The 23,615-nt window shown below is 44.4% G+C and overlaps 1 protein-coding gene across 2 annotated transcripts in view; it reads left to right on the top strand.

The window, feature by feature from the left end:
• ATXN2 (ataxin 2) overlaps positions 1-18,768 on the top strand; it is a 52,644-nt gene extending 33,876 nt beyond the window's left edge. The window contains exons 19-25 of one of the 2 annotated variants that reach the window (XM_082491504.1): positions 1,389-1,573; positions 2,185-2,317; positions 6,648-6,701; positions 12,264-12,409; positions 13,281-13,508; positions 16,965-17,133; positions 18,061-18,768. In XM_082491504.1, coding sequence (XP_082347630.1) covers positions 1,389-1,573; positions 2,185-2,317; positions 6,648-6,701; positions 12,264-12,409; positions 13,281-13,508; positions 16,965-17,133; positions 18,061-18,089 — 944 coding nt within the window. In that variant the 3' untranslated portion in view covers positions 18,090-18,768. Of the gene's footprint in view, positions 1-1,388; positions 1,574-2,184; positions 2,318-6,647; positions 6,702-12,263; positions 12,410-13,280; positions 13,509-16,964 lie in introns of both variants that reach the window. The other variant, XM_082491503.1, reaches the window with a different exon arrangement.
• The last annotated feature ends 4,847 nt before the right edge of the window (positions 18,769-23,615 follow it).

The following is a 23,615-nucleotide window of genomic DNA, read 5'->3' as shown; positions in this document are numbered from 1 at the left end:
GTCATGTTTCAGATAATGCTCTAATTCTACACAGTGCATGCTTTCTTGCAGTTTTATAGAGTGGTTCATCATGATAGGTTCCAGTGCTGCAGCTCCAGTCACTGGAGGAGGAAATTGTTTAAAAGAGCAGTTCTGCTGTTTGGAAATAAACAAGCAGCCTTTATGAAAGCAGGGAAGACAAAAACCTGCAATGTATTTCTGTGTTAAAGCACACTAACTTTACTGTGGCCTGACCCATGAAATCTTTCGGTTGGTAACACTGATTGTTTTAATAAGAAATATGTTGCTGTGTACTCACTTGCTGCGTGAGGCGGCTCTCCTATTCTGAATTCCTTTTTTACACGTCATTATTTTCTGCATATCCATTCTGCGTGCAGCATAGTCCTGAAGGAGCTGCGGGGGGTTAAAGTTCAGTGCCTTTATGCTGTTCAAGTTAGGTCCTGTATTTACCTTTTTCTAGTGTTGATTTGCAATGTAAATACAGTCATAATTGAGAGAATTTACTGACATCTTCAACATTTCCCTCCTTTCCTCTCTCTAAGGGGTCTGTCTGCATTGCACACGGCAGTGGAGTTTACAGGTGCTTGAGTTAGCGTAGTTATTAGTTGCAGGCTCACTGCAGCAAGCTGGAGCTCACCTCGAACTCTCACGCCCTGTTGCTTAGTAGGCTGAATTAGTTTGTTCCGAGTGCCTTGCTGCTGTGGTTCAGTTGGTCGTCTTACCAGGATAGCTCAGGTAGTCCCACACTACGGCGCTCTGTTCTCTTAATCTTTCTTCCCTCTACTTATTCCTACTCCTTCTCTTCTTATAGGCTGACTTGTCCCCTTCAGGGTTGACTGTGACCTAAAAGTTGCTTTCTGCTATCCTGAGGGGTAGCAGAGAGCTTAAAAGACATGAATACCTCGAATTGCGGCTGCGTGGAGACCTTTATTGTGCTCTCCTCAGCCATAAGCGCAAGTAATTTTAACAGACTCAGCTTTCCAGTTGATGGAACAGTTGCTGAGTAGTTCCCATAGAGGGTGAATTAAGCCTTTTGAAGGGGACAGGATCAAGTGTGATTAACGTAGGTATCCTGATATAACCTTTCCCTTCTGTTACTGATTCTTGTCAGTCTTTCTCTCCCTCCACCTTTCTTCCTTCCATCACAAAAAAAAGCAGGCCTGGGTTGGTGGCCGTATACATGGCTCAAAGGCAGTGATGAAAACCACATGTTTCTTGGAGGAACTCCTTTTCATGCTGTTCCTTTTTGATAGAGCTCTAATACGTGGTTAAAGGTGAGGGGTGAGGGTATTGCACTCGGTCACGGTGACGTTGTAATGTAAAACCTTTCAGGAAGATGGTCATTCTTCGTCCTGCGTTTCTAACGTGAGGCCCTCTTTGCTTTGTAGTACCAAATATGCCACAGCAACGGCAAGACCAACACCATCAGAGCACCATGATGCATCCTGCCTCAGCAGCAGGCCCTCCAATTGTAGCTACGCCACCTGCTTATTCAACACAATATGTTGCATATAGTCCCCAACAGTTTCCTAATCAGCCTCTTGTGCAGCATGTGCCACACTACCAGTCTCAGGTAAGAGTCCTTTTAGCGAACCTAATAAATCAAACCCGAAATAATTAAGTGGCTCAGTCCTAAATACCCTGTAGTCTCCAGTCATAAGAAGTCACTCTGAAGCGTTTCTGTGTTCTGGAGTATACCTGGTGGTGGTGTACTGTGCTTCGAAGCCTGTAACAAATTTTAGGGTCAGTTTAGAAGTCGGCATTTATTATTGATACTAACTCTTTCGCTCTTTGAAGAATGCCTTTCAGGTCGTGGCCGTCTCCTAGTTATATGTTCTAAAAATGAACTATTTGGTGTACTCCTGTTACTTCAAAGTCTTTTAAATATACCTATGTAATCATATAAGTATATAATTACATACCTAAGATTTCTACATTATTAGAGTGGCAAAATGAGATCCACCAGTGCTTTTTGTCAGTTTCTAGCCCACTGCAGAAAATGTCCGTAAACTTTTAGAAGCAATTGGGATAATTGCGGTAGTGTGAAACCTTCAGTTTGCTCTGCACTTCAGTAAGGCCAAGCTATGTCTGTTTCTAAATACGTAATTATCGATTAGATGAGACTAGTTTCTTTGTAACGGTCCCCCAATTAACCGTCTGTTTTCTTATTTCTGTTGAATGCAGCATCCTCATGTTTATAGCCCTGTAATACAGGGCAACGCTAGAATGATGGCACCACCAACACACGCACAGCCTGGTTTAGTATCTTCTTCTGCAACACAGTATGGTGCGCATGAACAGACGCATGCTATGTATGGTAGGAAACGTTTTGTGTTATATGTAACTTTTTAAGTTCTTATGTTGTGCAGGGATGTATTTAATCTCAAGCTTCAAACATGGGTATCACTCAGATTACACCAGTAAATGTGGTTTATATTTCGTAAGATGATGAGCAGAGCATTGAAAGCTGAGCCACCCGGTTAAAATGAAAACTCAAGTATGCTGATTTCAGTAGGATGCCAGTGACCAAGATGAAATTTCAACCTGGGAGCTGCTAAAGAATATCTACTGAAAGAAGTTTGTTCAAGTTCTCTTGATGCTCTTGACACAACATCCCTTGATTGTTTCTTGATTATAATTAGGACTTGTTTTATTGCAAGGCTATGACCTCAGTTTCAAAACTTGACTTTAGTTCTGACAACTAGTGAAATGCTGTCTTTATGATACTACTAGCATTATTAACAGTATGAACACTGCTGTTTAAGCAAAAATAAAACTTGTGCTGCTTACCTTTATTTTTTGGTAAGTCAAGAATAAGTATATGAAACAGCTCATGTATTGCTCTGACTTTGACAATTAGTCTCCAGCGTTATCAGATGGGCGTATTTCACTTACAGTGAAGTGCTGAAAATGTGGGTTACCTTGTTACGAAGTAAAATGTGAAAGAACTTCTAAAGCGTTATAAATGTATGATAAATCAATGCCCAGTTCAGAGGAAAAAACACTCACTGCAAAACATGCTATTGAAAGAGGTAGACTCGAGGTTGCTAGAAGGCTTGGAAATTGTCATAAAATGTCAAAACAGCAGATGGTCTCTTGAAAACGTGGCATTTCAATACTTGTTATAGCATCTGAGGAAGACTTTTATTGGGTCACATATATTATTGACTTAGATTCTAATAAAAGATTTTCTGTACCTTTAGACATCTTTGTATGTTTTCCGGTGCTTAGTTTTACACTGCTACTTCATGGAAGTCCGTGATGTGTCACGAAAACTTACAAGGCTAAGAACCTGAAGTTTAGTGTGAAATTAATTCTCATTTTTAAAATCTGTGTCTTACCCATCTGAAAACATCCTGTCAGATCTCTGCAGTGGTATGGTAACATAGCTAAGAGACAAAAATAATAGAGAGAAACCTTTTTTGACCCTTGGAGGAAGAATGTTTCAGCTCATTTGTGCTGAAGCTGAAATGGAAGTTACTTGTAGAGATTAAGTCTTTCTTTCACAGGTCCTTGCTAATTGTATTACTTTGATCTTTTCAACTCTTGTGCTTGAGGTGTCCATGTAAACAGATCTTCTGTTTGCTTTTTCATTAGATTAAATAGACTTCCGACAAAGTGAACGATCAAAGGCTTTCAGACCTTTATTGGTGAAAACTCTCCTCTCAAATCCCAATTAAAATAAAACCAAACATGAGATAAGCTGAGATTTGATTCAGAATGGTTGCATGTGACTTCCTAGCAATATCCCCTTGTGCACCATCCTTATCTTCTGTGTCCAGTGGGTTCTACAGCATTGAAGTACCAGCCCGTTCCCTTGGTTGGCTTTGATGAGATGTCTGTATAGTTTTTTTCACTGATATTCTAACTTACAACTGTTAGATCTCATTTTATGTTGGTTTTGCAGCTTATGTGTTGTAGGTATGTGACTACCTACTAGTGCAAACAATTAAGTTGGGTTAAACTTGAGAATTCTTGGGTATCTCCTGCCATGTAATTAAATACGATTTTTCCAAGAGCACCTAATTTGACAGAAATTGCACGTCCTCCTGTGTTCTTTCACGTAGCTACTTGGTGACTCTTCTAAACGTTTCTCCCACCTTCCCAGTAAATGATCAAGTGCTTGAAATTCTTGTTATTGAAACCGTTCAACCCAACTGCATCATGAACTCCATATGAGATGCGTTTTTTTAAGAGTATGTTCTTGCCATGTGCAGACGTGTTTATTGCCCAGTGAACACGAATTGGCTGAAGTGTACCCTTAACCTACAAAGTTTACAGTTAGCTACACACGAAGTGACTTCTCACGTAGGGCAGCACTGTCTCAGTTCAGATTTTTGCAAGTCTTCCATGTGCTGAGTACTTGAAGATGTTGCCTCTAGATGGATTGTGTTTCCTTAGACTGTGTCCATCTGTAATATATTCACTGCAGCTTCCATTTATCGATACAGGAACGCTTGGGAAAAATGTAGAAATGCCTAAGGTGATAAAATATGTGCTGCTTATGGAGGACATTGCTAAAGAACAACGTGCTGGAATTGTTCACATCTGATTTGAGTGACTATAAGAAAGTATCCGTAACTTAAGTTCTGTATTTTGGGAATCTTAAGTTTACCCACAGTATCTTTGAACTAAATATACAGATGCACATTGATTCTGGTCCTCTTTTAAAACTAATTTGAAAGTACAGAATAACAACCTCCTGAGAAACAGCAACCACTGCTGCTTTTGATTTCTGGAGCACTTGCTCAAACAACTTCCTTTTGGCTCTTTAAAATTGCTCTCTGATTTTTTTTGTTATTATTATTTTTTATTTTATTTTTCCCCCCATTGGTATCAGGATGCAGTGGGCTATAGCACCCTGTTATCCTCCAAGGTACTAGTGCCTTCTTTGAGATAATTCTTGCAAATTTCACACGTTTTTTTTTCCTACGTATGTGGTAGAAAGAAGATGTCTGCAAGGACAAGCGCACTGAGACGTGGGGGCTGGGGGGTACTGCTTATGAAGTATTCTTAAGGTGTGAAATGTTTTCTGGTGAGATCTGAAGCTCCATCTTCGCTAACGGTTTGGGACAAGTTGAAAGTCTGTGGCAAGTACTAACTGCCTGCCAGCGAAGAGAAATGCCTGTTGATCTATTAAGGGAACTACCCTCACTCCCAAAAGTTTGGGGTTTGTTTTCCTTCCTGTCTAATGAAGAGACAGCTGAATCCAAAATACATACAGTGACCTACACTTGTTGATAAGCACTCTTCCAGTTTAAAGAAAAGTATTTTTGTCTAATGCTGTTTAATGGGATATTTCTGCACTTCTGGGATTTCTTTGCCAGTCGTTACAGTGTCCTGCTTCTGTTTCACAACCCGCTGTTGACAAGAGCTCAAGAGAAGCCGAGCAGCTGAGCTGCGTGGTCACCTGTAGACCCATCTAAACACATGCCGGAGGAGTGTTTAAATCATTGGGTTTTTTCCCCTCGAAACACAATTGGGAAGAACGATGTGCAAGCAACTATCTTGCTTCCCGTCTACCAGCCAGACGATAAAAACGTCTAGTACGCGCTTCAGCCTGTAACTTCTGGAGATGTGAGCCGCTTAGATGTTCTTGTCAAGGGAAGTCTGCGATGCAGGCACTGCTGAAGCAGAGCAGTACACACGCCTTTAACTGCCCCACGCACATACCTGAAGGCGGAGTTGTCGTTCTTACCCTGCTAAACCGCACGTTGGTTTCAGACCGTACTGTCTGTCTTGGAAGCGTTGGCTCTGTGTGATCTCCCTGATACCGATGTTACTGGGCTGGTGGAGTTCGCTGGCCACGGTTTGCAGCTTGACTGCTTGGTCTGTCGCACAAAGACCCAAACTTGTCTTGTGCTGTTAGTAGAAAATTTGTTTATCTGACTAGAGGGTGGATATATGCATTCCTGTGACAATGAACTTGTGTGAGTTTTACCATGTAGCTGAATTGCCTGTGTTTTCAGATAACTGGAGTCTTCTGAAAAGCTTAACTTTTGTGTTTAAAACCAAACTTGTGTAAAACCAGACTTTGGTTTTACACAGATGCATTTCCTGTTTTTTGTGCTCTCATTCCTGTCCCCGTTCTCCCTTCCCCTTTCCCCTTCTGCACATGTTTTACTGGTCTGGTGTTGTCTCTAACTTTATCTGGTTTCTGTCTCAGCAGTAGAGTAAATTCTATTACCCTGATAGTACAATGGTGGATATAATATAAACTGCAGAGGATTCTCCAGGGACTAAGAGTGAACCAGTCACCAAAGGTGTCTTGGAACTGTTAAGAATGACAGTGCTATAGCTGAAAAAGCAAGGGGCCAATTTCTGTTTTAGTGTAATTACGTTTTAACCTTCTTATTACAGTGCACTGTAATAGACCATTAATTGACATAAAGTTTGTTTTTGTGTTAATTAAGAACTGAAGACCTCAGTGTCACAGTTAAGAAGGAGGCGTACTTGAGACTTTTGTTGTTTCATCTCCACTCATTTGTAAAACTAAATATCCAGCTCTAATAGCACCTAAGTAAATAAAAATATCTGCATGGTTCTACAATCTAAAAACAAACAAAAAAAAGACGCTGACCTTTCCAGAAGACGGGAAGTATGCACGTGGCAAGAGGCTAATTTACCTTTCTATTTCCCAAATTCAGCATGTCCCAAAATACCATACAGCAAGGAGACAGGCCCTTCTTTCTACTTTGCCAGTGAGTTGGGTTTTTTGTACTAATTTTGATTGTACAGAAAAGCACTTTCTAAAGAACAGATGTTAAAGGAATGGGACGTGTTGAGGGAACAAGTTTCCTTGCACCAAACCAGTATGTGGAAAACGCAGGAAGGTTCCTTTCAATGGATGGGGGGGATGAAGCAGTTGAAGAGATTTATATGACCACAGGAAGCTGATTTGTTAGGTTTTTTTAAAATGTATTTTGCACGTTGAATAACTTCTGATTTTACTACCCCGTCTTTTCATCTGCAAGCACAAGTGAGCGCTGCATGCGGGTAGCCTCTGCTTAAAACCTAGGGGGACTGCCTCGCTCCTTGTCCTTCACGCTCCAAAGGGGATCTGTAAAACTTGGCAAGCGAATCGGCTTCCTAAAAGGAGAAGTATCTTGTGCCTCATTCTTTACAAAGATGCGGCTCAAGTCCTGAGCCCCTGGGAGAGGAAATGGCTTGACTTGCAGCTGAGGTGAGGGAAGCTTTCTGTGGAGTTACTGTGGTGCCACGGAAGGAGTGCTGTGAGCGGTGCGCTTTGCATTATTATAAGAGTGACGGGGGCTCCTTGCCGGCGCAGAGCATCGCGTGCTTCCTCCTTGGCAGATGGACGTTATCGGTTACGTCACCTGGCTCCGGTGCTGCTGTGTGGTGTTGCTGGTGACCTACATCAGCGTAAGCAACGCGAGTGGGGCTGATGTTCTCCATATTCTCCGTACACAACAGCCAATGCAGACTTCAGTTGCGTATGTGTACTGGAAAAGGCAGATAACTTAAAGATACTGCCTTGGATGTTGGTGTTCATCATAGCTCTTTGAGGAAGCTGGGGTTTTTTCGGGGTAGGGTTGCAGGGTGAACTGTAGCTGCCACCCAAGACATGGGAAAGGAGGATTTGCAGTTTCAGGGTATTTTCGTACCTGCTCCTGTGCTGCAGTGAGACTTGTTGCTGTGTTTGTCTGCAAGTCCATCCAGCCTATGCCAGGCACTCTTCTGGTTTTTTTTTTTTTTTTTGAGTTAGCTCACGTAATAGGGATGTGAGAAATACCACTTGTTCTCCAAAAATCTCTTCTGGAACAGACTTCCTGTGTTTCTTGTACTGAAATGGTTCTGCATGAGCTAGCGTTGCAGGATGCTGACCTGTCCTGTTTTCATGCGTCTTGGTTTGGTGCACTGAAATAACTTTAATAAGCTCGTTCCTTTCATGGATAATCTTTTAAGTGGAGTCCACTCTACCTGTGTAAAATGACTTCTTTAAATGTTTGTATGATGAAAGAAACATTTGCTATTTCTTTGCTTCCTACCATTCAGGTCTTTTAAATGTAGTTATCCTCACCATCTTACTGGGTCTGGCAATAGTTTTGAAGTTTGTTCACTGGTCAGTTCTTGCAAATAGGCTCTTCAGTGCATCTTTGGACGATGACCACCATTGGCAGCATTGAAATTCCTACCAGGGAAAATAGGAAATTACATTTAACATGGGGTTTGCATATACCCTCATAGCTGGGAGTTCTGCTTGAGTTCTGCTGCTCTGACCTCTTTTGATTTCAGCTCCTTCTGGGGGTGTGGGGACTGACTGCTGCTTGCTTGCCTCTCAGAAAAATGGGTTGCTCTTTTGTAGAGTTGAATTCGGTGATTCAATCCGTCTGATATTTTTGCTCACTTCGTTACCGAATCGCTTACCTTCACTGTGTATCCCTGCAAGGTTAGTGCAGTTAAATATTTCACATTAGGAACTGACTTAATGAAAAAGATGCTGAAGTGAGGCAGGTTAGCCCGGGGAGCGTTTCTGAGGGAGAGGATCTTAAGGCATAAAGGGTGAGAAAAACAGTGTATTTGTGCTGGAATGAGCTGAGGTTTCTTGCAGCAAGCAGACACGCAGATTTGTTTTGTCCTTTCCTAGAGCTTTCTCAGCACTTTCCTGGATAATAGATGGCTACTTGGAAAATCTCCAGAGTACTGACAACTGGGGATAATTTTGGATGATTGGTGATTTTTGGATGTTGGATAATTGGTGATACTTTTTTTTTAATATATTTTTTCGTTTTCTTTTTTTCACCCCGTGTCTTACCGTGTTTGCGATTTGATATGTGTTGTGAGCTGTTTTGATGAACAGGCAAAAATTCGTGGAAAAAGTCACAGTGAAAGTGCTTTAGTTACGGCTAAGCAGTTGAATTTCTCATGACTGTTTTGCAAGACTTCTTTCACAGGCTTGCTAGTCTCATAGATTTCATTGGCTTGTCACGAACTATTAATTGCACGAGCTAAACATGGAAAATCTTTCACATTTCTAGAGTTGAAGTTTGAACTCTGGTTTTGAACTAACAAAGACCTGTGCGCGTATTTCAGACTTGCAGCCAATCGCCCTGAACCGTTCTTGATTCGTCTGCAGTATCAGTACAGGGTTTAGATAAGTAAATAACGCTTTTTGAAAGGCACTTTTAATATTAACTGTTAAAACGTAATTTGCAGCAGCATCTGAACTAGTTTTAACCAGACTTGTAGAGCTTATTATAGTAATCTGTTAAAGACAAAATGGGGGAGAGGAGAAGCTAGGCAAATAAAAATTCTACAGTATAAAAGATCTAGTAGTTTAAATGCAAAGCTACGGATAAAAGATACTAGAAGGGTATGGAAGAGCTGGTACTATGGTACTGTGACAAAAACCTTATCCTCCCCCTTCTATTCTTTAGAGTGCTGTTCCTCAGTTTAACTGGTTTCTTAAGAGAGAAATTCTTCATTGTAAAGTTTTATTGTATTAATGTATCTGCTTCAGAATAACTTAGTTTATTATTCTCTCGGCTGTACAGAAATGAAAGATGAATTGCACAAATGGTTTAAGGGAGTACCACATTATTTTAGGGGCTCTTAACAAGTAGTGTGGCAGGATGTGGGAAGCCTTGAATATCTTACAGCTTGGAATTAATTCTCATATACATTTTAAAACCTCTTGAATGGAGTTGAAGTTCATTTGTAGTCAGGCGTGCCAGCTCTGTGGCTGAGGCAGTGGGATGAGAGCCGAGGAAGATTTCTGGTAGCGTGCCCTTTGGCAAGCAAGTCGATCCCTCTATGCATTTATTTCTGCTACTTTGCCAGAGATAATAACTTTTGGCCTTCTTCAGAGTGTGTATAATGATGAGGTTGAGAAATTTTCCTACTGTAGGAAGTGGTAAACTTCATACTGTAAAAATGATCAGTGTTTCCACTGATAATTTTCACGTAGTCATCGTAAGAAGGAACGATGTTTGAAAGTCTGATAGAAGCCTACCGGGGATGCTGCTGCAAAATACATTTTAGTAGTGATATGAAAAAAAAAAAAAAAAGACTTTTCTTGCATTTGAAAGCCTAACAAAGTGCTATAGCAGAAGATACTGGTAGTTTTGACAGTGTGCATCAAAAATATCGAGGTGTTTTCAAAACCCCTCTCAGTCAGAGATGCTCATAGTGTGGAGTATGCTTGTACGCTCGTGCTTAGGTACACTTACATACTCATGGATAAGTTTGTTAAGATCAACTCAGACTGCAAGAATTTAGGGTTACAAAGGTATATGAAGTTCATCTGCATTAATAGCCTGAAACTCCAGTGCACATCACTTAGACCATTTGTTCAGTGAAGATTTAAGAGAGCTTGCATGACAGCAGGGAGGGATTAAATTAAATGTGGTATTTTCTAAAGGAGAAACCTTCATAGTGGCCCGTACGGGGGAGAAAAATCTCAATTAGGCAAAAAGATACTGTCTATATGTATTCTAGTGAGTTTGAATATGTTAGAACTCATCTTTGTAAGCTTTGTAGCAAGCCAAACTGGAGGAAAACGAGTATTTGCACAGGGGAGCAGTGTGTCAGGGCTGGTCAATAGAGCACAGTAGGGTTGCTGTCTTCTTGAGACTTGCCTGTGCTGAATAGTATTGTGCTTTCAGATGCAGCTACATTTTTTGTCCATTTTCTCCACCCATCTTGTCTTTCATCCTTTATTTACGCTTAGGCAGTTCTGTCTATTCATGAACTTGGAGCCCGGCGCAGTGGAACTCTTCCGAAGCTGCAGCAGACAGTTACTTGCAGGAGTGAGATGTCGCTCCTCACTAGCCCTGAATACATGGGGCAGGCGCTTGCAGCTTAACTGTTGCACTCGAAGTTTCTCCCTGTGCCCTGCTTTGCAGGTTTGTTCACTGGGGCAACACCGCTAGAAAACCCATCACTGCTAAAGGTATGCTGCAGACAGGCCACCAAGTTCCCGTATAATACAAACCCCATTAAAAAAAAAACCAAAGTCAGAATGACTAAAAGGTAGCAAAACAAATAAGGAACGGTTGCAGGGATGATTCAGGAGCAGGTTGATAGTTTGCTTTGACTGGTTTTGTCTTTTAGCGCTGTGGTCAGCAAAAGTAGCCTCGGTCTTGACAAGCTGTCCTATTGGAGCGAGTTGTGCGCATTGTCACGTGCAGAAGAGGAGTTGCAAACTGTGGACTGGTTGTTGCACAAGATCTAAAAGCAGTAGAGGGGAATAGGCAAAGCATCTTCATTTTCTTAGGGTCTTGCTTTCGGGTTGCATGCTTTGTGTTTGAAGGAAGGCTTGCTATCGTTATGGCTTTTCATAGTTTCTTAGACTCCCTCAAATGTAAAAAAAAAAAAAAACCAAAACAAAACAAAACCCCCAACCAAACAAAAACCTGTACTATTTAGTGTGGCCTGTTTTGAAGCAGAAGAGAGCAGGACTCCTCAAGGAGGGACGTGTTGATATTCGTTTGTTGTTGGAGACTGGTATGGCTGTAGCAACAGATGCGGTTTCACTGGTGTGAAAGTTTTATGTTGTTAAGTTTTTTCCTTTTTTGGAATTTTGTACCTTATTTGCTACCGTTTCAAGGAATTAAGAATTTCATGGCAACATTGAGAAGCTCACAGAACAGTGGTGATCCAGAACAGACTCTGTAATTGGCCTTGAGGGGAGAGGCAAGATACTTTATTTTAGTACAAGATACCGGCTTCAGCAAAAATTTGATGTTCAAGCAGCCTCAGTTTTCTCAGCTGTTACGTATGTGCTGTGTGTCCCTGTAGCTCTTAAGCATACATGCAGTGAATATACTTTACACTGACTGTACTGTGAGCAATTTCCAGAAGAGTAGCATGGTGAGGTTAGCCAGGTATAAGGCCAAAGAATTTTTTGGATGGTGGAAATAAAAATGGCTTGTAACACCTTTGAAAAGTATATTTCAGGAAAAACTAAATTGTATGAAAATGATAAATTTGATATTTTAAACTGGTCTGTTTGACAAAACAAGATGAAATACTGCTTTTTTTCTATGTAGTATCTGTTACATTGTCAAACTAGGGAAGATGAACTGTCTAATTATGGTTATTTATAGACTTTCCTGCAAAACCAAACTACACAAAAGCAAGGTAAGATACTCGGCTATTTGCAAGATAAATATTTTTTGAGAAGGGGGAGGGAATATATTTACGGTATGTTTGAGATACAGTGAAATCTTCAAGTGCAGATGGTGACTTGACGAGATGCATGTTCTGTATTTGTTACTAAATATTATTCTTTTTCATCCTAGTTTCCACTGGCTCACTTGCTCAGCAGTATGCCCACCCTAATGCTACCCTGCATCCGCATCCTCCGCATCCTCAGCCTTCTGCTACACCAACTGGCCAGCAGCAAAGCCAACATGCTGGAAGCCACCCTGCTCCTAGCCCCGTGCAGGTAACAGAACTCAAGGGAGCGAATGTCTTTAAATTGTATTTAACGTGTTCTGCTGGAAGGTATTGCATCTGTCTGATGCTTGGCATCGATACGTTGGTTTCCTTGAGAGGAAAAATGGTAGGATGGAGCGGTTGCCCTAATGAACTGCGTGTGGCAGATCTCATGCAGGGCTTGTCTAGATACCCCCCTGTTTTCTGGAAGGAGGGAATGGAGTAAGGAGAGCTATATAATCTTCTCTGCTTGCAGTGGCTAGGACTCCAAAGGTGGTAGGCTCATGACGCAGTTTGTTAGATAAGCTCTCGGGGAAACTTGTGGTAGTCCTTTTTCCTTAGTAAGGACCAGTATCAGAGTCCAACCATTCATTTCTCCCCCTTCACAGCGGATGAGGTATATAGCTTGTTTCCATGTTAATGATTGAGGAAGGACCATAATTTTGCCAGAGCTTTCATATGAGTGGAGTTACAACTGGAAAGAGCAGATAAATAAATGCTGAGAAGCATTTGATTATATTTTGTCAGAGACAAGCGGCTGAAAACAAAATAGGCCTTGTGACAGAGCTGTGTGCCATAGTTACCTACTGGCAATAACTGTAGGCTTTCGTGCGACTGTGAAGCATATCCAGCTCCATGGTTGCAGGTTCTCCTTGTTTTTACCTGCAGTCTGGGTTCTGTTTTCCAGACTCCTGCTCACGTGATTTTTTTAGTGCAAGGAGAAAATGAACCCAGTGGAATTGAAATCCTTAATTTGCCACTTAAAAGATTCAGTATTGAGAGCAATTTTGCAAACCTTTCTCACGTTAGTTTACAGAATAAGCGTGTCTCTCTTCCAGACCATAACCTAAATGATCTTTTATCTTTTTTTTTTTTGGCAGCATCATCAGCACCAGGCTGCTCAGGCACTCCACCTGGCAAACCCACAACAGCAGTCGGCAATTTACCACGCAGGTCTAGCTCCAACCCCACCTTCCATGACGCCAGGCTCCAATACGCAGTCTCCACAAAATAGTTTTCCTACAGCACAACAAACAGTCTTCACCATTCATCCCTCCCATGTTCAACCTGCATATACCAATCCGCCACACATGGCCCATGTCCCCCAGGTAAACACAGTTTAACAACCTTCAAGACTAAATGTCTTAGTGCCACAAAGTTAGGACAGTCGGGCCTGCTGAAGTGATTTCCATTCTGTCACCTCTCAGCACAGACTACCTATTGTGTTATTTAGGTTTCTGTACATTGCCTTTATTTAGAATTTTACAAGATATTTGGACCTCAGCTTCCAACACCCAGTGCATCTACAACTGTAGTTTAACGAAGACATCTTAAGCTGGCACTGCTACTGAAAGAAATTGAGCTCTCTTCCCAGTTCCCGGCTCCCATCCTTGTCCTGCCCCACCATTCCGCTCACAGAACTGTTTGGCCATGCAGCAAACCAGACTGGGGACGTGATTCAGCTGAAGCGTGCCTCCCGTACCCCCATTTTAGGCTATTTCTCAGTCAAATCAGTTCACTACTCAGGTTCACTGCATGATCACAGGAAGAGCTGGCATACAGAAGGGTTGGAGGTGAGAGCTGAGTGGAGGAAGGCTGAATTGCTGCTTTTGGTGGCAGTTTTAGGCTCTGCATTGTAGTCAAATTTATACAAAGTACATCCAGTAGAGGATATTACGCAGGATTAGTAGGGAGTAGCAAGGCACCGCGATAGGAGATAGGCGACATTCAGTTCAGATGACTGCAAGACAATCCTTGCTGAAAGAGAAAACCGTGTGTGTGCGTGTGTGTGTATGTGTCTGTGTGTGGTTCTTAATAAACTGCTTATGCAGAAGATCCCCGATGATTGTTGGGCAACGTCACAACAGTCCTTGCTTCAGGATCAGAAACCGACTTCTCTTAACTGCTCTCTTGTGGTCAACTCACTGAAAAAAGGATTTGGGGGAGGGAAGCACGTGATTGATTAATCAAGCGCTCTATGGAAAGCAGCGTTACAAAGATTTTCTGATGTTTACTAAATCTCATGGATTTAGTGTGCTTTGTCAAGGAACGGACAGTTAATCAGTAATTTGCCTGCACGATTTCTTCTTCAGGCCAAGTATTTGGTGTCTGGCTTATGCCTTCTCATACAGGTTAACAATAGTTTAGGATGTCACGACTAACTGTAATTAGGGAGGTTAGTATAATAGGTGTCCGGTCCCTTGCGGAATTCTGATAAAATCTTCGCTTGGTCCCTGGGACAGTCAGTTAAGCCAATGAATTAATAGTTATTTAGGAATTGTTTTACTGATGTTGAGTTTTCAGCTTTTTAATTCCATTTAGGCTTTTAATTTCGCTGCTTTTGTACTGTGGGAGGATAAGGAGAGAATGTCCAAACTTGACTACTGCTGTGGCGTCTTGCCATGTCCTCCAGGCTCTGGTTTCTGCCAGAAAAGATACTCGCTCTGCTCTGCTGTGATGGCGCTGGTGTGAACGGCTGGGTTGTAGAGCTTCTCGGGGTGCTTCACATGCAACCCTTGGGGCTTACTGCAAGCAATGCCGTGCCTTGAAACACAAAACACGTGCGTTTCAAGGTCTGCACGAAGGTAAAAATGTACACGAGTTGTGCTGCACACATGGCGGCCGGGCGCGTGCCTGTGCTGTGGGATGTTTGCCTTTCTGTGTGCCAAGCACTTACTAAACAAACCTTGCTTAAAGCGAATCAGATGCAACTTTTAGTCCGAACTGGCTGCTTAGTCAGGATTTTTTAGCAATCACAGGCAAAGCCTGCTTCACCCTTGATTTTTGACTTGTGCAGTCTCTTCTGCTGTAATTTTTTTAGGATGAGAGCTACAATCTGTAATCCATGATACTTACACCCAACTAACCGACTTTTTGAAACGAAGTAGTTCCCTCAAAAAATCTCTAATGAAGGAATAACTGCAGTTCTGTAAGAAATTTTAAATGCGTGTAATTATTCCGTTGTGGGGAAACTAATCACTGGATTTAATAGTTTCTTAGCAGCCTCATCTGCAGCTTCTGCACGCGATTCTGAAATGCCGGGTAGTAGGAATTTCAGTTAGGCTAACACAGGGGATCAGTTGAATTTCCCTTTAGGTTATCAGATGAATCTTGAGTTGTTAAATATCTCACTTGAGAAACAGTACTTTAAAATTCATTACAGAGTACTGTCAGCTGCCAATTTGCAAAGCATTTGAGCCACAGCAGAAATTTTTATCCAATGTGTGTGTATTGAATACAGCTGCTGTATGAATATCTGCTTTATAACGATGGCTGCTATAATAGCGTGTTTGTCAAAGTAAAAATGGTGCTGATCCTGAAAGGTGTTTCTGTTTCACAGCCTTATCTTCTAAGCCTTTTTTAGAGCAAAGAGTGAGATTTGAATTGCAGTTCCTGCCTTTAAAGGCTTCTTGAGTGCTACTAATACAGCGCAAGTCTGATAAAGAGTTTGAGGAATGTCTGTGATGAGTCAAGTAACCTTTTTGTCTTTTAAGAAATAAAATTGTGGCCACTACCTGCTATCTGTCTTTACTGGCATGTGAAACTTGTGAGGCTCTGATTATTGCACCGTAGTGCTCTCATAATGGGATATGGTAGAAGGACAAAGCAAACCTTAGATACAAACGTGGGGTTTTTTTCCCAAGAGAAACCCGCTGAGAGCCCGAAGAGTTCCTTAATGTTTTGTGCTTTCAAGAAACTCGTGTTTACTAGCTTTTTTCAAACCAAAAAATTGATGACCTCTAGAGTCACGAACTGCTCTGAGCTAAAGAAGCCAACTGACAAGTTACCGAACTTGTTTGCCAGAAGGTGATCAGCCATCGTAAAGATTAATCTCCTTTTCCCCCTGAGACTTAACTATGATCGCTTAGATTACACAAGGACCTTAACTGTGATGAGCTTAACTGGAAACAGAACAAAGCTGACCTAACAGTATAAAGGGATGAAATCACGCATCTTAGATGACTGCTTAGATGAACGATAATGTGGGCACAGGTCACTGGAGAGAGTGGTTTCTGGGGCAGGGAGCCATGAAAGAATGTGGACTTGTGTAACGAGCAGCTGGGGAAGGGGTGCCAGACTCCCAGCGCCTGTGAAGTTTGTCTCTGTACCCCGCGCGTTCTCTGCATAGGAAGTGCTTTGATCTAGGTTACTAACAGTAATGTTTTGAAGATTTGTTGCTGAGGGTTTTTTTGTTTTGGTTTTGGGGTTTTTTTTTTGGTTGGTTTTTGTTTTGGTTTGGTTTGTTGTTTTTTTTTGTTTTTTTTTTTTTTTTAAATATTCCCCTGTTTAATGCTGGCGGTTTCTCCCAGCACTCACTGTCCAAATGGCTAAAGTTGAGAATGTGACTCAGAGCCAGCAGTAAGGATTTGAGCCCTTTCTTTTTTTGTCTTTTTTTTTTAGTTATTATTTTTGTGTTAAGATCTCTGACTTAATCCCTATAGCTAATCTAGTTAAAATGGAGTAAATCTCTGGATTTACTGGTACAGCTGGAGAAAACTTGACAGTCATGTGGCCGGGAGTGATGTCTCCTTGTGACCATTATACTAAAGAGCTCTTTGTTTCAGGCTCATGTACAGTCAGGAATGGTTCCTTCTCACCCAACTGCCCATGCTCCAATGATGCTAATGACGACACAGCCACCTGGTGGTCCCCAAGCCGCCATCGCTCAAAGTGCACTACAGCCCATTCCAGTCTCGACAACAACACATTTCCCCTATATGACGCACCCTTCAGGTGAGGAGTGTGTGCCCGGGAGACCTGCACCTTAACTGAGCCAGGTCGTAGTAGTGAGGAGAACTGTTATGAACCAGATTTGGGGAAAAGAACAACAACAACAACAAAAAAAAGCAAAAAACAAGCAAACAAACCTTAAGATGTCCTTTTAGAGTGGCAGGCTGCTGAAGGCAAACTGTTTCTGCGTTTCGCATTTATACTTTGCCAGCCCAAATGCGAGCCGAGATAAGCGTATGAGATTTGGCCAGTTTAGCAAAGACTTTGCTTCTCTCTAGCTGAAGTAGAGAAACAGATAACTGCGCAGACGCCGGCACTGTGGGACTGTGTTCTGCCAGGTTTTGCCGTGGTTTTGCTGTGGGGGATGGACTGTCTGTGTAGCCTGTTTATAACGATCTGGGGGTTTATCAAATTTAAAGAGATCAGTCTCGAGGATAGCAGTGAAAATGTTGCTCGGGGGTAGGGCTGTTGGACTTCTAATGACTGAAGTAAAGTGACAATTGAAGTCTAATCTTTAATTCAGAGTAACGTTCTGCAGCTTTACTTTTTGGCAAAAGTAGGTGCTGTATGACTTCTTTCCGCTTTAAATTTAACCTTCCCTAGGTTTCTTTATTACTCGTTTCCAAACAGCCTCTAAACTTTCGTAGTGAACTAGTTACCTGGGTTTGTTTCTTGGGGAATGTGTGAGCGGAACAAGGCTGCTTTCTGAGGGTTTAGGTAGGGGAAAAAAAAAAACATCCAAAGGACATCTTGATATGCAGGGTTTTGTTTTGTTCATTTAAAAAAAAAAAAAAAAAAAGGAAAAAAAGAGAAAAAGAAAAAAAAAAAAAAGAAAAAGTTCAGCTCAGTAGTTGTCCTGTGACCACTTTACTAGCAAACTGTTGTGTGGCTTGCCAATTTATTATTTACATTTGAACTTTTTTTTTACAGTACAAGCCCACCACCAACAGCAGTTGTAAGGCTCATCTGGAATAACTGAAAGGCTGGATACCTTTTGTAGGCCAAATACCCTCCTTCTACTGCTTCTGCCAACTGGAAGCACAGAAAACTAGAATTTCATTTTATTTTGTTTAAAAAAAAAAAAAAAATTGATTTCTTGTAACATCCACTAGGAATGCTAACAGTTCATCTTGCAGTGGGAGAGATTCGGACTGAGTAGAGGCATTTAGGAACTTGTGGGCTATTCCATAATTCCATGCACTGTATCTGAGTCCTGCAAGTGCCCCAACTCTGCTTGCTGAAAACTGGAAGTTATTTATTTTTTAATGACCCTTCAAAGTTATGAACTCATCAGCTAGCAAAAGAAGTAACAAGAGTGATTCTTGCTGCTATTATCACTAAAAATCAAGACTTGGAGATCCCTTTTACTTCTAACTAAACTTGAAACAGGTTCAGTAAAAAAAAAAAAAATTCTAATCGTCAAACTGATGAATTATTATTTATAAATCACGTTTGATGAGATAATCACTATCGTGAGACAGTGATGTAACTTTTAAGTTAAGAAAACTTTTACTTTGTAGATAATATAAAATAAAAACTTAAAAAAAAAATTAAAAAATAAAAAAAGTTTTAAAAACTGACCTACTTAGTGTTTGTGTCTTGTTTTCCCGATACCTCGCTTGAATGCGTCCTCCAGCTTTCGATCCGAATCGCAGTGACTGTTTGCCTTGGCCTCAGGTAAGCTTTGTGGTGTGTTTCTGTCCTGTGCTGCTGCCGTGGGGGGTGTGCGTGTGTGTGTGTGTGTGCGCACGTGCGCGCCCCCCACCGTGACACCAAATCCGTCGTTTTTGACTTGCAGGGTCACTGCAAAAATAAGGTAAAGGTTTCAAGATGAGAAGTTCGGTACCAGGTTTTAAAGGATTTCTGGTGTTGGGGTGTGTTCCCTAAAGCCTCAGCGTTACGCTGCGCCGGCCGGTGTTGCGACTGGGCGTTGTGTCTCAGGGGGACAAAACTCTACGCGACAGGGTGCTGCTGCAGAAGGAAAGGGAGAGATCGGGGTTAGGATTCCGTAGCAAAATGACTGGTAAAAAGATGGAGAAAGGGATAGGAGACCGTCGTGTCGGTCAATAACGTGCAGACAGGTTATCCCTGCTTGTAGAGGGCCGTGGTCTCCCTAACCGTCCTGTACGATGCAGGCACCCTGCGACGGCTAACCCAGAGATGGTGCTGGGTAAACTGGACCGGACTGTAGTTGCTCTCCAGAGGCAGGACCAGTAAGCTGTTGTGCGTGCGACCTTCGGCGGACAGCAGTTAACATCCCGCTGGGGCTCGGTGTAAAACGTACTGGGGAATCCAAATACTGCTACGGGTTCTGTCTTAATCCTTCCAGTAAAACGTCACGAATTCCCGTTTCAGGTGGGCAGCAGGGGGCATGAGACCGTCGCAGACAGTGATGGCGACTTGGGGTAGGGCTGCTGGAAGGAAGAAACGGCTCATGGCACGGGCGGCGGGCTTTGCCTTTCTACGGGAGCGTTTCTGTCTTTCAGCAGCAGTATCTGTCAAAACGGAATCCAGGCGCCTGGAGAGAATCAGGCTAAAGACTGAAAGTGAGAAACAAGTTCTGAAAACGGTTTATTAAGAGCAGATTCTTTTTATATTATGGCAAAACTGCATTATTCAAGAATAAGTTACTTGTACAGTACATACAGAAACAATATGTAGAAACCCCTGCTATACAAGAAGAACTCTTCTGTGCAGGTGAAAAGCAGAAGTTTTGAATCAACGTGCTTTTCAGCCAACAAACTGTTGGCTTTAATCGTCCGAAAGGCTGAGCTGGAGAGCGCGCAGTCGCCTCCCCCACCGCTGGTAGTTGCTGGCGAAGATTAGGGGCTCTTCAGGCTGAAGAAGCTTAAATTAAAATTTGAAATTCTGTACTCAAACCTGTTAGTCAAGATTTCAAGGTTTTACATTCTTGTTAGAGTAAAACTGTCTTGGGTAGATGACAGCAGTGTTCCGGGGGCCGGAGACTGTAAGGAAGGAGAAGCTTTGGCCTCATCCCGGACCTGGAGCTCTTCTTTGAAGCTTTGCCCCAAAATAGTTTTGATGCAAAAACCACTGGGGGAGGCGATGGGGGCGTCAGTGTTTGGTGACCTGCTCTGGCTTGCTGGTGCCGTTCCTCAGGGCTGGGGTGCAGGAGGGAGGGGTGAAATAATGCTTCACGCCGTGAACTTCTTTAGAACCTGTCACCCATAAGGACATGCAAAAGCCACCGATGGGGAGGGTCTGGCAGCAAAGAGCAAGTGGTTTCCTAAGCATAGGATGGAGACGAGCAGAAGTTCTGGCTGGACCCAAGTCCTGGGCTATGCGCCGAGCCAGGTCCCTGCTGTCAGAGAGAGCGAAGGCACTGCCTGTTTTGCATCTTTATTGCCAAAACCAACTGTCCTGAGTAGCTGTCCGACATGGGGCTTCCCTCCCTAAGGGCGCTCTCCCCGGGGAGCTGCGCGGGCGCTCATCGGGCAAAGGCTCCAGCCAAAAGGCACCGAGAGCAGCTGCCCGTGGGGTGAAGGGCTGGTTAGGTTGGATCCAAATTCATGTTGGATGTGCCCATCTCCAGGGCTGAGACCTCGGCGCTCGCAAACGCTCCTTCTCCTCCGTGGGAGCCCGGTGGGGGCTCTTCCCGTGGCTCCCCCTCCTCCCAAAACTCAATGCTGGTACTTCATAAGGGCCGACGGGAGCCCACGTGGGCTGGGGAACTAAACCTGCGAAGTCCTAGGCTCTTTTCCCAAATTTAGAAGGCTGTAAAAAGTGTTTCAGGTTGCTTACATTCCATATAATGGAGTGGTTTAATGCTCTTCACCCACAGCTGGAATAAAGAGGAGTACCTTAGGGGCGGATTAACGTGTGCCGGCAGGAGCGGAGGTACGGCTGCGTGTCGGGCTCTGACCCACACGGTTTCTAGGAGAAATGGGATTTCTAACTCAGCCCTTCAGCACCTGGGGAAATAACCCTAAAAACACCCTCCCCCCCCTCCCCGGGTCCCGGCGCAGCCGGGGCTGGGTGGGGAGGACGGACTGGTGGAGCTGGAGGGCTGGAGAGGGAGAGCAGCAGCTCTGGCCTTGGCTAGATGAGCTTAAGGCAAACAAGCCCCCTGGCAAGGAGAGGTCAGGTGGCGGAACAGCCCTTGGCTACCTCGGCGGTGAGGTCGGAGGAGGAAATAGCTCCATTAAATAATCAGAGCCGCTCTCCCACCGCTCACTGGGGAGAACGGGAGTTCGCATCCACCGGAGTTTGTTTTGCACAGGGGAAGCGGCTGCCGGGGCGATAATGAACCCAATGTATATTTTGCATAATCAAGCACGGCGATTTCCATTTCAAGGGCGGAGAAACCCCTTGCAATTAAACTGCAGGTTAAAAATACCGCATGTGCGTGCACGTTTAGCCGTTGGCGCTCGAACAATAAGCCCCGGCGCGCCAAAGCAACCCCATCCCAGCAGCTGATTTATCTGGCAAGGGCTGCGCCGGCCGGGAACAGCAATCCCTTTTCCCAGCCCCTTCTTTCTCGCAGATGCTCTGAGCGTCGGGTGATTCGGGTGAGGCCGCCTCATCTTTTGGGGAAAAGAACCCTTTCGAACGTGGCTGCCTGCAGCTCGGCAGGACAAAAAAAAAAACAAACATCAACTCCAACCTTAGCAAGATTTAGCGTGCGCAAGTGTTTTCCGAGGCACGCGCGCTCCGGGAACCACGCACCGAGCAGGCAAAGGAGCCAAAAACTTGGGCCGTGCTTCCTCCCCTTCCCTTCTTCTTCATCCCTATAAATGCCAGACCGCGGGGAGTTATTTATTAGCGATGATGGGAGCTGACTTGCCCGGCACGAACCAGCTCCGGCTCTATGCTCCTGCCATTCCCTGCCGCCTTTGCGCTGCTCCGGGGAGGAAAACGGGATGCAGATATGGCTGAGAAGCTCCAGCCGAGGACAGGGCTGCCTTTGTTGCTCCGGCAGCCTCGCCGGATTCGGCAGCGCCGGAGGTGCGACCGGCCGCTTAATGCTCCGGTTTCGAGAGCGAGTGTGCGGCGGTGCGGGCCGAGCGCCGGGAAACGCCGGTGCTCGCCGAAATACAGCAGTGCCTCCCGTGAGCCCGTTTTCCAGTCGTTTTAGATAGAGGAAAAGTGGAGGGGAGGGGAAAAGACTTTGCTCTGAATGTCGAAGGACAGCCCGGGGAAGAGATGGGGAGGCACAAAATACAAATGCCAAGTGGTTTCTCAAGTCGACGGCACCGTTTCTCCCGGCCCTCATCCTTTGGCCGCTCCTCGTAAAACCAGATTTGCTCTGGCGGACAGTCCCCCGACCTGCTTTTGGCCCCGGCTATTTTGGCCCTGCCCGGTCCTGGCTGCTGCTGCCCGCGCTCCATCTGCCCTTTCCGGCCCGGCCCTGATGGCGCCCTTCAATTCCCGACCGTGAGCCCAACTCGGCTCCTCGGGCTCCGGCTGCCGACGGGGCTCCCCCCGCGCTGGCCGCGGCAAAGCCCTGCCGAGAGGCTGGAGATTTTTTGCAAAATTCCCTAATTCGACCCCTTCCTCGAGGCTTTTTGTTCGCTTGCTTTCAAATTAATTCCTAAATGTTAATGCTCCCGAGGACAAAAAAAAAAAAAAAAAAAAAAAAAAAAATTAAAATATAAAAGGCTTTCCTGTAAGGCAATTTCAAGGCAAGTTTTGCATCCGAAATCCCGGGGAATGCCGCGCGGGCTGCACTGAGAAATCTGGAAGTGGAGCGCTGCGAACATCCCCTCCCGCGTGTCGCAACGGCTCCGGCCCCTTCCTTATTCTTAAAATAACGGCAGCTTCTAAGAAGCGGTTCCTCTCCGGGCGCTGCCCCAGGTAAAGCGGCACCGAGGGCTCGGCGGCGCCCAGGGCTGCAGAGCCCGAAACCGGCAGCGGAGGTTGGGGTACGGCCGCGCTCCCGGCTCCGGCGCCGCTCTCCTTGTGCGGGTGCCTTCGCCCGGGGATGGGGATGTGGTGGCCCTCTCCGGGAATTTGCTGGCCACGGGGTGGTTCCCATGGGAGTTATGGCTTGTTGGGCGCACAGCGCGCGCAGCCGGGGCGAGACGCTGGCAGGGGAACGGGTTGAAGCGGGGAATTGTCGGGATGCCCACCTGCCTAAGGCACATCGGGGGGGTGCAGCCCCTCTGCGGGCTCAGGGCTGGGGGGGGGCGGGGGGGCTGGATGGGAAAAGCTTTTCCTGCAGGCGGAGAGGCGTACGCCGATGATGGCACCCCCCTCGCCTGCGAGAGGCTGTTGCGTGGCTTTAAATACCCCCAAACTCTTGGTTACATGGTGGTTTGGGAGGGGTGGGGGGGAGGAAGGCAAGCGAGAGCGAGAGCTGCCTGCGTAAAAAAAAAATGGGGGGAAAAAAACTCCCTTTAGATTTGTGCCTGAAATGCCTCCATCACCGGGATAAAAAGCTTTCATCACGGGGATAAAACGCCTCCATCACCGCGATAGAACACCTCCATCACTGGGATAGAAGACCTCCATCACCGCGATAGAAC

This window comes from Vanellus vanellus (genome assembly GCF_965231255.1).
Source record: "Vanellus vanellus genome assembly, chromosome: 16".
Taxonomy (NCBI): Eukaryota; Metazoa; Chordata; class Aves; order Charadriiformes; family Charadriidae; genus Vanellus; species Vanellus vanellus.
This window is presented reverse-complemented; position numbering and strand designations above follow the sequence as displayed.